At 36.0% G+C, this 16,678-nt stretch overlaps 1 protein-coding gene across 14 annotated transcripts in view; it reads left to right on the forward strand.

Annotated features, from left to right (window-relative positions):
• The window catches only part of DLG2 (discs large MAGUK scaffold protein 2), a 2,196,962-nt gene that overhangs the window by 1,863,278 nt on the left and 317,006 nt on the right, over positions 1-16,678 (forward strand). For all 14 annotated transcript variants that reach the window (XM_066248982.1, XM_066248991.1, XM_066249001.1 and 11 more), the window contains one exon: positions 6,982-7,084. In XM_066248982.1, the coding sequence (XP_066105079.1) occupies positions 6,982-7,084 (103 nt within the window). The remainder of the gene's footprint in view (positions 1-6,981; positions 7,085-16,678) is intronic.

The raw sequence follows: 16,678 nt of genomic DNA on the forward strand, positions 1-16,678 counted from the left end.
CCTGAATAACTTATTCACATCTTGTTTCTGATGTCACTTCTTACAGAAAGCCTTCTCAGACCTCTTTCCACCTCAGTAGGGGCCCCTTTTCTGGGTCCCAGAGCACTCTGACCTTTTCCTGTCATAGCACTTACCACCAGGTGCTTAATTGTGTACTTATTTGTTGTCTTCTACTGAACAGTCAATTGCTTGACAATGGCAATGTGTCATTCTGGTTCACTCCTTCACTTAAATTGGAAGAAGAAATTACTAAAATGGATATTTTCAAGAAACGGAATTTGCATCAGCACTGTGTTTAGCTCTATATATTACACTAAGCACACATTCAAGGAAAATAATTGTAGTGAATATCCATGTTGCCATAACAGACCTCATATGCACTCAGCTGTGTCTGATGAGGTATTAAATAATATCAAGATGCTAAAAATAACACTCAATCTCTGGCTGGGTAGCTCAGTTGGTTAGAGCGTCATCCCAATATGCCAAGGTGGCAGGCTTCATTCCCAGTCAGGGCACATACAAGAATCAACCAATGAACCTGACCTGTGGTGGCACAGTAGATAAAGCGCTGACCTGGAATGCTAAGGTTGCTGGTTCAAAATCCTGGTCTTGCCTGGTCAAGGCACATACAAGAAGCAACTACTATAAGTTTATGTTTCCTGCTCTTTTCCCCCTTCTCTCTCTCTCTCTCTCTCTCTCTCTCTCTCTCTCTCTCTCTCCTTTCCTCCCCCCCTCTCTCTCCTCTAAAATAAATAAGCAAAAATCATTTAAAAAATAAAATAATTAACCAATGAATGCATAAATAAGTGGAACAACTGATAGATCTTTCTCTTTCTCTGTCTCTATCTCTTCCTTCCTCTCCCTAAAATCAATAAATAACAAATTAAAAGTAAATAGAGTAAAATAAAAATAACACTCATAAGATCCATCGCAAAATGGAATCAACAGACTAGAAGAGAAAGAGTTCCCTGTCACTAGAGGCATGCAAGCAGAGGCAAATTGTCACTTGGTGAGAATGATATGAAGGGATGACAAAGGGAGTGAGGTTCCTTTAACCTGGAAAAGGAAAAACTGTCTTCAAATATTAGAAAGAAACACTTGCAACCTATGTATTTTTTTAGCTGATGTCACCACAATAAATTTAACTTTAAAATATTAGAAAGAGGACCATATAAAAGAAGAAATCATTAAAAAGGAAATTCTGTGAATTATCAGAAGGCAAAATTAGAACCAAGAGGTGGAAAGGACCAGAAAGATAATTTAGTTTCAACACAAAGAACTTTTTTTAATCATTGGATCTGACCCCAGGTGGAATGGATTTCCCTGAAAGATGGTAAGTTCTTCATCAGTGTGAAGCCAGGGTCACGTGAAGCTTAGATGACTGTTGGCCTGGGGAAACCTAGTGCAAATATCTTTTCCACTCATTCATTTGCCTATTTACTCACCTCTTCAGTTATTTTGCACCTACTATATGCCAAGGACTGTGCTAGGAACACAATTCCCAGTAAGACAAGCTCCAACCTGTAGCACTTCACAAATAAGCCCATTGAGACTGACTCTTTAGAGACTAGGAAAAGTTTTCCAAGTGTGGAAGAGGTGAAAAATTATGTCCTAGATAAGGAAAACAGCCTGTGCAAGGGTGCAGAAATGCCAGAATCACAGAAATGAGGAAGTTCAGCATTGTGCAGGGAGCAAGGACACATGAATACTGTGCTTGTATCAGCTTAAAGGTAAAAAATGGTGCCTGCAGATGATCACAAACACTCTCCCCATTGCTGAAATTCTCTCATTCTGATATTATCCTTTCTCTAATACTAAGAAATAAATAAATATCCGAGAGAACAGAGTTATTTAGTCAGAGAAGCCCTGAGCCCTAGACTAGGGGCCCTAGTGGCTGAAGTAGCAAACATAATGCTCATCTTTTTAAAAAAGGTTAATTCTGGACATGGTATATCATTTTCTTCTCATCACATCAGCACCTGAACAATACCTATAACTCCTTGAATTAACTATACATCCTAAACTTCTTATGCATTACTAACTTGGTTAGTTGTGAAAAGGCTATCATAACAAGTAGTATTTAATGTTTTCTGTGATCCAAGAAGAATTCCATACAAAAGGAGATAGTAACCAGTGGAATTTTTCTAGCCTCCCCAAACCTTTTGCTTCAGCCCTACATAACCTGATTGCTATAATCTGGCCCATAATGTCTAAACCAGGTTGCTTGGGTCCGTTGCAGAGCTGACCATCATATCACATTCAACTCAGTCTCTGGGAGCTTGAAAGACAAACTTCAAAATTAGAATCTTTCAAACATAAACCCTCAGAATTAAACAGAATATTGAAGAAAGACCAATTGGAAATGATAGTGAAGAGCTCAAGAGTTTTAATTAGACTATTTTAAATTCTTCATCTCTTCCAACTAGTTATCCCTGAACAAGTTAGTGATTCTCTCTGAGCTGTTTTTTTATTTATAAAAATAAGAAAAATAATCCCAGACTTCTGAAGATTAAATAAGATAAAATCTAAATATCACCTCTAGATATGAGCAAGCCTGATAATCAGTGAATGTCAATGACTATCATTATTAATTTCAACAGTAACTAATGGCACCCAATCTTCTAGTCTATGCTTCAAGAAGAGAAAATTCAAACTGAAGCAGAAAAATAGAAATAATAAATATATGAGGCTGTGTCACACTTAGTATTTTAAAATGTCACCTTAATGATTTAATCTGTTTCTAAATGCTTTTGAAAATGTTATTTGAGCAAAGATTCACGATAAAAACTAAAACCACAAGGATAAGAAGCAGAGTGACCTTGAAAGACTTGAAAGACTGGAAGAGGACATGTATGCTGAAACCTGGAGGAAAATCAACTGGGGCACGGACAGTGTAGCATTGTTCAAGATGATGGCAGCATCAGATGCTCTGCATATGTGGAGACTCATGTAGAAAAAGGCCTAAGATGAACAAGATTTGGGTTTTATTGGCCCAGATGGAAATAAACACACACTCATCACAGGAAACATCTGCTACCGTGGAAAGAAGCTCTGACTGGTCCTAACCTTTTACTAACTCTGATAATGACTTAGGGAAAATCCCTTTCCCTAATGGGGATCATCTCTAATGTGTATGTGCTGGGTAAACAAGTTTCTAAGTCTCTTCCAGTGATGAAATTGGGTGTTCCTAAGGGGGAAAATATATGAAGTACTATATACTATATTCTGTATTGGTTTATTTCCATTAGATTTTATTTCATCACTTATAATCACAGTTCTTTGAAGAAATACAGTAATAATAGATACTATTGCTGAATCCTATTTTTGCTAGGCTATGTGTTAAGGGCTTTACAGATATTGTTTCATTTATTCTATGCAATAACCCTGATGTGTAGGTATTATACCCATTTTACAGTTAAGGAAGCTGTTGTTCAAAGAATTTAAGTTAGTTTCCCAAGTAACTTAGATAAAACTAGTGGATTTAAGATTCAAACCCAGTTCTCTTTGACTCCCAATCTTTTGTTTCTTCTCACTTTTTTATTCTCCCTTAGTTCACTGAGAAAAACTTAGGGGTTAATTTGGATATTGAAAGATATAAAAATCTGATGCTATAAAACAAAGGTCCAAGAAAGAGTGGTTGTTCACCTGGTTCTCATATCAGGCACCAAAATATATCTGGATAGATGAAATTTTAAATACCTAATAATTAAACTATGGTTCTACTAAAGAAAATGAGCAATTTGTTAAATGTATTAGAGAGGGGAATATGTAATACAAAAGTCAAAAGCTTAAAAGGAAAAAAAATGACAAACATGACTACTATAATTTTTTATATTTCTGTAATGCAAGAAATGATATACAAGGGAAAAGTTAAAATAGTTTTAAAATATAATAACACAAAATACAAACGCCAAACCAGTAAGACTATTTGCAATATATGAGATGGAACACTAATATTTTTAATATACAGATAAAGTTTTAAAAGATCAGGCTGTCCAAATAAAAAATAAGCAAATTAAGGGAAGAGACATTTTATACAAAAAGAAATTTAAATAACCAACAGACATAAAAATATGCTTAACCTCAATTTTGAAGAAATGCAAATATTTTGGATACAATATCTACCTATCAGAATGGCAAAGATTAAATATTAGTACATGTACAATTTTTACAAGTAGCCAGTTATATATTATTTGGAAGTATAAATTAATGTTACATTTTTGGAGGCAAATTGAAAATAACACTCAAAATTTAACAATTTAATACCCTTTATTCAACAACTTAATTTTGGCCCTGGCCAATTGGCTCAGTGGTAGAGCATTGGTCTGGCATGTGGATGTCCTAGGTTTAATTCCCAGTCAGGGCACACAGGAGAAGTACCCATCTGCTTTTCCACCCATCCTCTTGCTTCTTTCTCTCTCTCTCTCTCTCTGTCTCTCTCTTTTTCTCTCTCTCTTCTCCTCCTGCAGCCATGGCTCAATTGAAGTGAGTTGGCTCTAGGTGCTGAGAATGACTCCATGGCCTTTGCCTCATGAGCTAAGAAGAGCTTGGTTGCTGAACAATGGAGCAACGCCCCAATGAGCAGAACATCACCCCCTAGTGGGCTTGCCAGGTGGATCCTGGTCTGAACGCATGTGGGAATCTGTCTCTGCCTCCCCTCCTCTTACTGAACTAAAAAAAAAACAACAAAAAACCCCCCAAAAACTTATTGTTAGATGACATTTATTACAGGATTGTTTATAATAGCAAAATGCTGAAGCAACCTAAGTGTCCATCAATTATGCACTAGTATAACAAATTGTTTTACCTTGAATAATAAAACACTCCACAATCATTTTTAAAAATTGACAATATAGCATATGTGAATGAAGAAAGCTCTCTAAGATCTACTGAGGTGGGCAAAAGTAGGTTAATAATAATAAATAAATAATAATACAAAAGTGAATGTTTTATGTACTCATAACTATAAACCTACTTTTTTCCACCCATGTATTTTCAGGGAATTTATCCTTCAGGAACACATTCATAAGTGTTTGCAGTTACACAAAGCTGACCACATCAATAATAATTTGAAAAAAAATTCTGGTACATCCATAGGCTCCCATTCAAAAGGTGGAATGCTATCAGCTGATATTGAAGATGTCCAACATGTATGGTTAAAAGAAGAGCAAAACAAAAACTATATATCTATATCTATACCTATATCTATATATTCTTTTATTTAGATGAATAGAATCATATATATATGTATATATACATATGATCATATTCTTCTAAATAAAAAGAAAATAGTCTATTAAAATATGTAGAAAGAAAAACAGAAATACAAGTAAAGTCATGTGCTCACATGTACTATAGTAATTTTCTATAAACATGCACAAGAAACTGCTCACAGTGGCTACCGCAGGAGTACAGACAGTGAAGAGACTTTTTACTTTTCCTTATACACCTTTCGGAAACATTAGAATTCATTTACCATGATCATGTTTTTTTTTTTAACAAAAAGCTAATTAAATTTTTGATAAAAGAAGAGATTATTTGGTTCATGACTTGTTCATTCAACTTTCTGTAGGCAAGAACCTCTATCAAATTACTTTTCCTGTGTCTCCAGGTCTCTGAGTCACACTCCTGACTCATCAGTGCATGGACAAGCTCTGAAATGGCTGTTGTCTACCAAGAAGTTAATCTGAAAGTTTGTAGTTCAAAGGGACTGTCAGAATCCAAGCACTCTTTGAGTCTAACTCTGAGACGTAGGGGAGAATTGAAGCTCAGATTGGTGATATAACAATCCCACTACTAATGAGTGGCACTGGTGGGCCAAGCCTAGCTCAGTGGACTTTCCAATTTACCATGTAATCAATGCTTTTTGGGGAGGAGTTCCCCAGAATAGAAAGCTAGGAAGAGGCCAGGAAAAGAATGGAAATGCATAAGGAGACTTTAACAAGGCTGTTATAAGAGAATCGAGATGTGGAATTGAGGATTACAGACATTCCGGCCTGATAAGGAAACAGAGCAGTAACCCCCACCCATCCAGTATCATCGTCAAAAAGGACTCATGATAAGCCAAATAAGATTTATATTTTATGTGTAGATAAACTAGTCAGTTCTTATACTCTTTTTCATGGGCTGTGGCCATTTTCCCTGTAAATAAAAGGAAGCAGAATTCTGGTATCATCTGTAAAAACCAGCCTCTGTGTAGGTTAGAAAACTGGATTTTCTGAAGGTTCAGTTGACACAGAAAAGCTTCCTAGGGCTTGTCTTGTTCACCTGTGTTCCCCGCCCACCACCCCTCTCCCAGGGTAGGCAGAGAGCCCTGTCATTGAAAAGCACTCAGTAATTATGTTGTGTTTACTTAGACTGACTTGATTCGAGAAAGATTTTAGCTGTTGTTTTTCATTAAGTTTGACTTTCGAATGAATTTTTCCTCTCGGCAGAGTTTTGTACTTGTTTTTAAGATGTGTTGTTTCCCTTTTGGCGTCAACCCCAAAATGGAAGATAGCAGCAGTGACATCAACTTCAGGCATTCTTTATTTCGTTTTGTCAGAACTCATGCTGGACTTGTACATGAGAAATGGGGCAGTCATGTTTATTCTGGAACAAGGCTCAGGGCTATCTAACCAAGCTCAGAATGACAGAACCAGGCATCTGACCAAAGAGGGGGTTTTGGCGGGCAACCAGCCCCATTCCATAGTGTCCCAGAACCTCATCTGAATATATTAATCTGTCAGCACATACTTGTCTGTGTATATTACATGCATCTCTCTTTATTGCTATTTTTTTCCTCTAATTTCGAGGCTCCTATCTACCCCAGAAATCTAGGAAACTCTCAGAGGCATATGAAATGCACACACGGAAATCCTAATTGGACATGGGTATACAAAAAGTCAACCAGGTCCGCCAGGGGGAATCTTTCTTTCTTCTGTCTATCTGAAAAATAAGCCTTAGAGAACAACCAGAATTCTCTGGCTTCCTGTCTTTCAGGTGAATGGCATTGACCTCCGTGGAGCGTCCCATGAACAGGCTGCTACTGCGTTGAAAGGGGCTGGACAGACGGTGACGATTATAGCACAATACCAACCTGAAGGTCAGTGAGCACCCAAACGTCTCATGTTCTGATATGTGAATGTGTGAGTGTGCACCTGCGTTTCCGATCACCTGTATTAACTAGTCACCGCCAACAAGGTTTTTTGAAAAACTACCTATTGTGGAAAATGGATGCTTTATGTTCCAAGAACATGAGGCTTTGTTAGCCTTAATCTTCCAAGGAAATCATCAGCCAGTTAGAGAGGCCTGTTTGAAATAGGAATTTAAATAAATAACAACTAGCGTCAGCTTTATTTCATTTATATTCTTATCTGGTACATATCATTTTAGTCAGCAGTAAATATATAAAAACAATTAAGATTTGGGAAGCAAGGGGGAGAGATTTTATCTGTAGAAATAGACCATGATCAGTAGACCATTTTCTCTCCTGTGGCATTAACTCTTATCACTTTCATGGTTTTAGATTCCTTTGATGTAGATTTTTTTTTTTTTGGTCTTTTCTGGATACACTGTCACTTGTTTGGAATGCATTCCTATAAACCCTGAGACTTGGTGAGATGTCATAAATTGAATTAGCCTACTGAGACTTGATGAGCTATTTCGAATTGGATTAGCCATACCCTGCTCTTTGATTTGTTTCAACTGTTTCTATGATCAGAATAAGGTGCAATGAGACAACTGAAATATTATCTATTGTAGTTGATTTCTTAGCAAATTAATGTATAGAACACTTCTTTGTTCATGAAACGTAGTTTAAAAAAACCACTGTGGGCTAGACTTTGTACAAAAAAATGAAAGAGAAATATGGCTTCTGTCTTCAAGAAATATAGTTATTTAATTGCTTTTGGACTGCATGACTACCAAAGAGGAGTATTAAACAGCCAAACATGAAAATACAGATTGCCATCAAGGAAGAACCTTTGCACATCTGGGTATATGGGGCTTCTTTGACCTTTTCAAATGATTCTTACTTAATATCAATTGGTCTCCTGTTGTTTGAAATACTTGTCTTGCCTGTGGCATCTTAGATTTTACCATTAATGGTGGCCAGCCACATGTTTTGCATGAAAATAGAGAAAACATTCTGCCAAGTATGTTTTGGTACATTACTTTCTTTTTTGCCTGGCTTTAGAATTAGAATTTACAATTGTTATTCCAACAAAATATTATGAAATGCTTTCCCTTGTTGCCCTAGCCCAGATGTGGCTAAAATCTGAGGAAGAGGGGATGACTGGATATGAATGACAGAATATGAATGACGACAACATCAGATGTTCTTCCCTGACAGTTTTGAGAAGCCTTTCTACTTCTTAAAAATTAGTAGACGTGTCTTCTGATAGGAATAAATGGCTCCAAAAGTATCCACTGTAAAACAGAAAATGCAAAGATCTGGGTTAGCACAATCTGATGAACAAGTTCTACTTAATACAGAGTAATAACTTTATCATGAGATTCTTTCATTTCCTTGATAGTTGCTGTCTTTCATTCTCAAATTCTATGGCCTTCACCATAACCTGCCACATGGCATAAATATCCTGAGCTGTTCTACCATTTTGGGAAAATTTCATCTCAAACAATTCTGCAGACTAATAAGATGGTCAGACCTATAGTTACACCAATTGGAAGCTCTTAATAGTGAAGACAGCCATTCAAATAACCTTGAACAGAATAATTTCAAGCTTTAGAAGCTACAATATAGGACAAGTTGTCCTAGTTCTATCACCATCAATCACCTTAAGCTTCCTTACAACTTAGTTTCCTTTAAGCAATATACTTAATTTGGATACTATGTTGTACTTTATCAAGATGCCTGTTCAAAGCATGTCTTATAAATCACATAAATCAAATTTTAAAGTGCTTCTAAAGAAACTTGTAAATAACAAGAAGCTTATTTTAAATTTGCCAAAGCACAAGTCAGATTCACCAAATGACTTCTCTATTTTAATACTTTGTATTGTAATTTGTTACAGCTTTAAAGCAGTTGGAAATGTAGTTATGCAAACATTGAGCAATTATTTATTCTGTTTTGCAAATTTAACAGACAACCAAGCCTTGATTTAACTATTGTTTGAAATGGAAAACTGGATTATTGTTTAGGTCATTTAGGGACACTTAAATTATATAATAGCTCTAGAAGATAATTAACAATTTGCCTTTAAAATAACAAGTGGAAAGAAGAGTATGCCATGAGACTCCATTAGGAAATTCTCACCAAGTCCCCTTCGTTCTCACCAGTCTTGGGAAGTGTCCATGCTAAGACAAATTTTATTGACATGTCTTTTGGTATGGTCAAGATCCATGCTTTCAGTAAGTTTTTTGGTTATATTCAAATGCTTTTACCAGGAATGTTCTAGATGCTTTGCTCAGTATTACCAAATATTCGGAAAATGTGGCCCTTATCTCCGTTCCAAGTCTTTGTCTTTAAGGAATTTTTCATATTATTGAAGAGGAAATTAGATACATTTAATAGGTATCAGTTCCTGATGACATAGGACCAAAATCATATGATTATGATACTATCTCTAAGAATTAAGAAATGTCAGAAAATAGATAAACCTGCAGAAACCAAAGCAGTGCAAAAAAGTACTTAATAGAAATGAGGGAATGGAGCCAGACATTGAAGAAATGGGTGGGATTTTTATTCTGGGGAGGAGAAGAAAAAAAATATCTTGCTAAACTCCACAAAATTGTGAGCTCTATGTGTGTAGACACAAAACCTATATTCTGTTCACTGATAAATGTACCTACAGTTTGTGCTGTAATTGGTATTTCTTAAAAAGTTGCTGAACTAATGAATAAAAATTTGCCATTTTTTCAGTAATTGGATTTCTACTTGAAGGTAATTGAAGATTGAAGAGATTGATTTTTATTACTTGCAGTTTTAAATTTTTGCTTCAAAGCAGAAAATAAGTGCTAAACAAGTGGCTATTGCAAAATATGAAACCATTTGCAGTGGTGTTTTTTATATTATTTAGCACAGTTTTTGAAATAATTATAAATAATTTATAAACATCATGTTACAATAAATGTCTTTCTTGGCAAATTTCACTACCCAAAGTAAGGTCAAAGTTGTTATACTCACTTCTACTTAAAATGGACTTAGCCTCAATTGTCTGAATTGCTCTGTCCATCATCAGTCTTATTCAATATTTCGTTCAATGTGGTGGAATTGAAGAGTCACATACAAACAATGTTTTTCATGATGTGATTGTGATTCATTTTTACCATCTTATTTAATTCAATTTGTACCATATGTTTACTTTGCAATTAACATGTATTACATTAATAATAAGAAAATGAAATTATTTTCTCTCTTTTTTTAAAAAAAGGATTATATATCTGATACTTCAAGAGTAATTCTATTTAAGCAATATGGATAGTTAATTCTTGTAAGAACTTCAGTTACCTATATTCAATTAGTGAGATTATTCCAACGTTATTCAAAAAAGCATAATGATTTTCACCCCATTTCCCTCCAAATACACATACCCCATTTCTTACTCTTCCCAGCCATCTTCCTCATTCCTTTTAAAATCACCTTTCTAAAAGATATAACCCAATGCACTTGTGTACAAACTCCTTGCCCTGTACAATATGGTCCCAGCCAACCTTCATGAGCCCTCCCCACTTACCCACCTCCACCCACCAGCATCATTCTTTTTTATCATCTTCCCCCACTGATGCATAAGACTACTCCCTGTTCTATACTTGATCCTGAATTGTCATGTTTCTGGGCATGGAATTGCCTTTTTTCCCTTTCCACTGTTAGAATTCCTAGTCACCTTGTGGACCCTCGGATGTCAATTCCATTAGGAAGCCATCTTTATTCTGTGAAGATAATATTGATTGACTCTTTCTCTGAGCTCCCTAGACCTGTATTCAGATACCTGGCATGTACATCATCATGATTTGCACACTTCTCTGCTCAACTAAGCTTCTAGAGGGCAAGGACCTTTCTATCACTCATTTTATCTCTTATGTTAATTTGCTTACTATTAACTTGACTGTGCTTAACTAAAGCATTACCAATGGTTCTGTTCTTGTTTTAGAAGTGCAATATGATATCTTCAGGGGGTTGGGCAACATTAATAGTAAGTGCTTAAGAAATAGTTGATGAATGAATATTGAATGAATGGCTTAGAGTTTTGATACTAGATACAGAAATGGTAAGAATCCCTATGTTGGACATTTGGTGTTGATACAGTTTTTAGATGGTGCCTTTTTGGTTTCTGTTTTTCTCCTGTATTGTGGGAAATCTACAGCTATTGTTCTACAATATAGCACAAAGAGTAGATGATTAAAGCTCTAACATTTTTTAAAATTCTGAAACTCATCTTCAGCACCATTGATTAATTTTTTAAAAGGGCATTGATTTCCTTCATTTTTCATGGCCACGTAGTGAGACACTTGAATCCATGTAAACACAATAAATTAAAAATAATAAAATTTTTTTAAAGAAATCAGAAAAAGCCAAGAACTATATGATTTCACACATAGGTGAGATATAAAACTGAGACTCATGGACATAGATAAAAATGAAGTGGTTACCAGGGGGAGAGGGATATGGGGGAGTAAGTGGGTGGAAGAAAGTCAAGAGGAACAAATATGCAATGATGTAAAATGATTTGACTTTGGGTGATGGGTATACAACATGATCAATAGTTCAAATGCTATAAAAATGTTTACCTGATTTACCTAGGTACTCATTGATTAATGTCAACCTGTAAAATTTAATTTTCTAAATAAAATTTTTAAATAAATAAATAACAATACATTTGACAAAAAATTGAAAGAAAGAAAAAAGCATTGATGGCAACCTAATTATATACTTGTCAAAAAAGATCTAGCCTGACCAAGCAGTGGCACAGCAGATAGAGCATCGGACTAGAATGCAGAAGATCCAGTTACAAAACCCTGAGGTCACCAGCTTAAGTGTGAACTCATCTGGCTTGAGCACAGGCTCACCAGCTTGAGCACGGAGTTGCTGGCTTGAGCATGGGATCATAGACATGATCCAATGATCACTGGCCTGAGCCCAAAAGTCACCAGCTTGAGCAAGGGGTCACTTGTACTGTAGCCCCCCAGTCAAGGTACATATAAGAAAGCAATCAATGAACAACTAAGGAGCTGTAACAAAGAATTGATGCTTCTCATCTCTCTTCTTTCCTGTCTGTCTATCCCTATCTGTCCCTCTCTCTGTCTCTCTCTCCTTCTCTGTCACAAGAAAAAAAAAGGATCTAATAAAGCATTCCTCTGGGTCAGACTGGGGCCAGTATTTATAGCATTTGTTGTCTTTTCATAATACCTATATTTAGTGTGAGATTATTGATGGGTTGAAATAATAAACCACCATATATTCATTAAGAAATCCAAGTGAACAATGTAAAATTGTTGGATAAAACACAAAATGGACAAAATTCATGGCCAAGTTGTTTCTAAGAAAGTCACCAATATCCTCTTGCCTTTCCTTTGTCTACTCAGGGCATTCTTGGGAACAGTTTTAGGGCTTTAGAAAGACATGCAAGTAAAAACGAGGAAGTTGACGGTGGCCCCCATCAGCCAGCAGGGACTTGAGTAGACAGTGGCGGTGCTTGATTTCCTCTACCTCTTATTTTTTTAGCAGAATACTTGAGGTCCGAAAAGAAAAGTCCAAAGGAAAGAGTGGATTATTGCCTGGACACTCCAAAATGTGAAGTGGTCTATGGAATTGTGATAGAGTACCTATGTGGTTTATTTTTACATTCAGTCATTAAAGCGATATTTTTTCTGAACACGTTACAATGCCTCACTCTAGAGAAATGATAATCAGTGAATCAATATAAATAAATATAACATTTGTCATATAGTGATAAGTAGTACAAATAAATATGAATAAGAGTAAAAGTGAGACAGAAATATATGGTGGGTAGACTGACCAGGTGGTGGCACAGTGGATAGAGCATCAGACTGGGACACAGAGGACCCTGGTTCAAAACCCAAAGGACGCTAGCTTGAGCGCGGGCTCATCTGGTTTGAGCAGGGCTCACTAGCTTGAACTCAAGGTCACTGGCTTGAGTAAAGGGTAACTCAGTCTGCTGTAGCCCCCCGCCCCAGTCAAGGCATATATGAGAAAGCAATCAATAAGAAACTAAGGTGCCGCAATAAGGAATTGCTTCTCATCTCTCTCCCTTCCTATCTGTCTCTATCTGTCCCTCTCTCTGTCTCTGTCACAAAATATATATATACTTGGTAGGTAGAGAAGGCCTTGCTAACTAGCTATTTTAACACCAACTATAAAAAAAAAAAAAAGTGAGAGTAAGCCATGGAGGAAGCTGGGGGAAGGAATTAATTATTCCAGAGTCTAGATCTACCAAAAGTAGTTCTTAAACTAGCAACACAAATAAAAATTGAGGGCTTGTTAGAGATGCACAATCTCACATTCTCACCCAGGCCTACTAAATCAGAATGTGTATTTTTATCAAGAGCCACAGGTTATTTGTATGTACATTAAAGTTTGAGCACCACTCTAGAATCTTAGGGATCCTGCAAGAATTGTCATTGGTCATTATTGAATTGGACTCTACCTGATGTACAAAGTCATATAAGGCTGCATCACTAGGATTGGTTTCTGGCATGTATCACTAAAGGATTAGTCATGCCTCAGTGGTTTTACTAAGGACATGTTAGTTTGCAGGAGATCTACGTTCATGGGTCACGCACGTCTACATTGTCTACCTCTCTCCTCTAAATACAGATTTTCAAGAAAATTCATAAACCTCACTCAAACTCCTCAGTTAGTGAGACATGAACCTATTCATCAGGCCTCATTCTCTTTAATTATGGTCTCTCCTGCAGCTGAGTAAAGAAATATTGTGTTGGATGGGGTCAGATTGAACCCCATCCTGATGGATAGCTTATTGCACTGAAAGAAAATCATCAAGGAATCATTTTAAAAATTTTTTGAGTAATTAACTATATTTTAAAGAAGTTTACTTAAATAATCTTTTTCATTCCTTTTAAATTGTGAAGCTAATTCAGGAAGAAAAGTAGGTATTCTTTTCAGCATGAAGTAAAACTGATCTTATTCAGAGTGATAACTCTGAATCAAATCACCAAGCTTAAACCAGAGTTGGACCCTGATCATTTCTCTACAGGGTCAAAGATATGATGAGAACTTTAAATAAATATCTAATTTACCCTCTGAAGAATATAGACACCTTCTGTACCTGGAGGTCCTCAGAAATGAAAGTATACGCAACATCCAAAAATGCTTTCTTAAAAGGCAAGCTATATTTCTTTCTTTAAATCAATGTCTACATAAGTTTATGCATATAAATGAGCAGCTGTGGCATGTCAAAATATTTACTTAGTGCAAATAACTGCATCTTAAATGCCCAGGAAAGATTCCTTAAAGTCCAGCTGTGGGTCTGGGTCAGAAATTGCATCAGCATCCTCAGGGAACATTTAAGATGAGCTTCAGAATGGAAAGTTCTGTGCAGGGCTCTGGACGGGGAAGAGCAGATCAGTATTCTAGTGCCTGCTCGGAGTTCAGCTGTGTGACCTTGTGGTAGTTATTCATCTTTATGGGCCTCAATGTTCTCACTAATGCCAGAAAAAGAAATTTTTAGTATGGCTAAGACATTATCAGAATAATCCTCTGGTTATTATATTCTAGATTAAAACATGACTCCTAATCTCAGGTAGTTTAGAATCATAAGTTTCATTACTTGAGTTTTGTCATTAACATTTCATCTTTACTCTTTGCTGTTTTTTGCATTCTTTGGAAAGAAACAAATGCACAATCTAGTTAATTAGAAGCATTTTCTATTTAATTGAGAAATAGAAATTAAGAGTTGGAGGAACCCTTAAAGATCATCTTTTCCAGCTGTTTCATTTCCGGCAGGCAAGCTGAGGCTCAGTCAGCACTCATATAGGAAAGCAGCTCAATCTCTTAAGAGTTGTCTTAAGTACTAAAGCTGTGGCTACCCGAACAGCTAGTAAATTCCTTAACTCTTTTAAAATTTACTATAGTAGCTCATGATGGCACACAGCTTCAATAACTCAATAAGATTATTATAATCAAATAGACATAAAGAGGTTAAAAAATTCTCATGGAGCCTCCAGGCTTTCTCATGTACACAACTTCACTTTTATTTTTAACTTGTTTCTGTTGTTAATTGCTGTTATTTGTGTATCACAGTTGAATGAAGTATAAAGGAAAGCTTTAAAAGATAAGCAATTGTTAATTTAAAATATAACCACCAATCTTGCAATATTGATTTTGATAAATAGTTCAAATATATTATGATTTTTTTTCTTCCCAATTCCGTCATCTTCCTGCAGCACCCTTTCTCCATCCATTCATCTGTCTGCTCATCCACTGATCGTCTCATCATCCATCAGTTCATCATTAGTGATAGTCTGTATTCCCAGATCTCAGATTTCTCTAAATATATTACATTAAATCTGGTTTAATTAACCTAGTTGGCATATTCTAATTTTTACCAAAATATTAAGAAGGAAACTTACATAAACTTTTACATGACTCTAGAGTTTTATTGCTTAGCCATGTCTTTCTTCACAGCTTTTTCTTATACACACACATTCCGCTAACAGATACTGCCTCCTTCTACAACTAAAAATCTCCCAGGGTATCTTCTCATTCAGTGTGTCCTTTTCTTTAGCCTTCTCCTCATTGCTTTTGTTTCCTCCCCAACCTCCATCTAACACAGAGCACCATAGACTATGACTGATAAGTGATTTCTATACCCTGCACATACAGTCTGCAGATTCATAGGAGTTCCTATCCAGATACTTTAATAATTAATTATGCTGCATCCCTCTCTCCATGCCCACAGCCCAGTTTGGACCTAGAGAAATGTAATGAAGACAAAAGGAGTTATCAATTCCCAACACTTAGAAAACTCTCTTAACCTCATAATCTATTTTGGGAATACAATATCTCAAACTCATATCAAAGGAGTTAAAAATATCATACTTACGAAGTTGATTATAGGTCACGCCTCCTCCCCCTGTATCAGCTCTATCCCCATCCCCATAACAATTCATTCCATGATTAAATACATTGGTCTTTTGTTTTTCTTAACCCATGATTTTACATTATACAGAGGGGGGGGGAGTCTCTTGGCATCTAGTGACATAAAGTACTTACTTGTTAATACAAAGAGGTTAAATAAATCCTTTGCTAAACACATTTTGCCAACCAAAAAGCTCTCTTAAATCCATACTTGTCTTTAGTAACACCCAGATCAAATACATGGAAAGAATGGGTTTAAATCCTACTCTTGGCTATAAAAGCATTATAAAATGGACACAGATCCTTGTTAGATAACCATTCCACATGACAGGGTACTTCAAGATGTTAGAGACTACAAAAGTATGTTCTGTTTTCAGAGACAAACAGAAGGGGAACACAAACCAAGACAGATTCAAAATATCTACTGATTTAACTCTGTATTCTGGATTCCTCGCCTAGTTTATCCCCACATCTGTTTGAATGTAGCCTCTGTTTAAACCAATCCTTGAATTTAGTAGTGAGTGTTGAGGCGTCTTTCTTCTCCTTCCCGTGACTCTGCAGCCAGTGCTTCACTGACCACATCAAAACCATGTCACTTTTCTGAATGTTGATTCCCTT

This window comes from Saccopteryx bilineata, chromosome 1 (genome assembly GCF_036850765.1).
Source record: "Saccopteryx bilineata isolate mSacBil1 chromosome 1, mSacBil1_pri_phased_curated, whole genome shotgun sequence".
NCBI lineage: Eukaryota > Metazoa > Chordata > Mammalia > Chiroptera > Emballonuridae > Saccopteryx > Saccopteryx bilineata.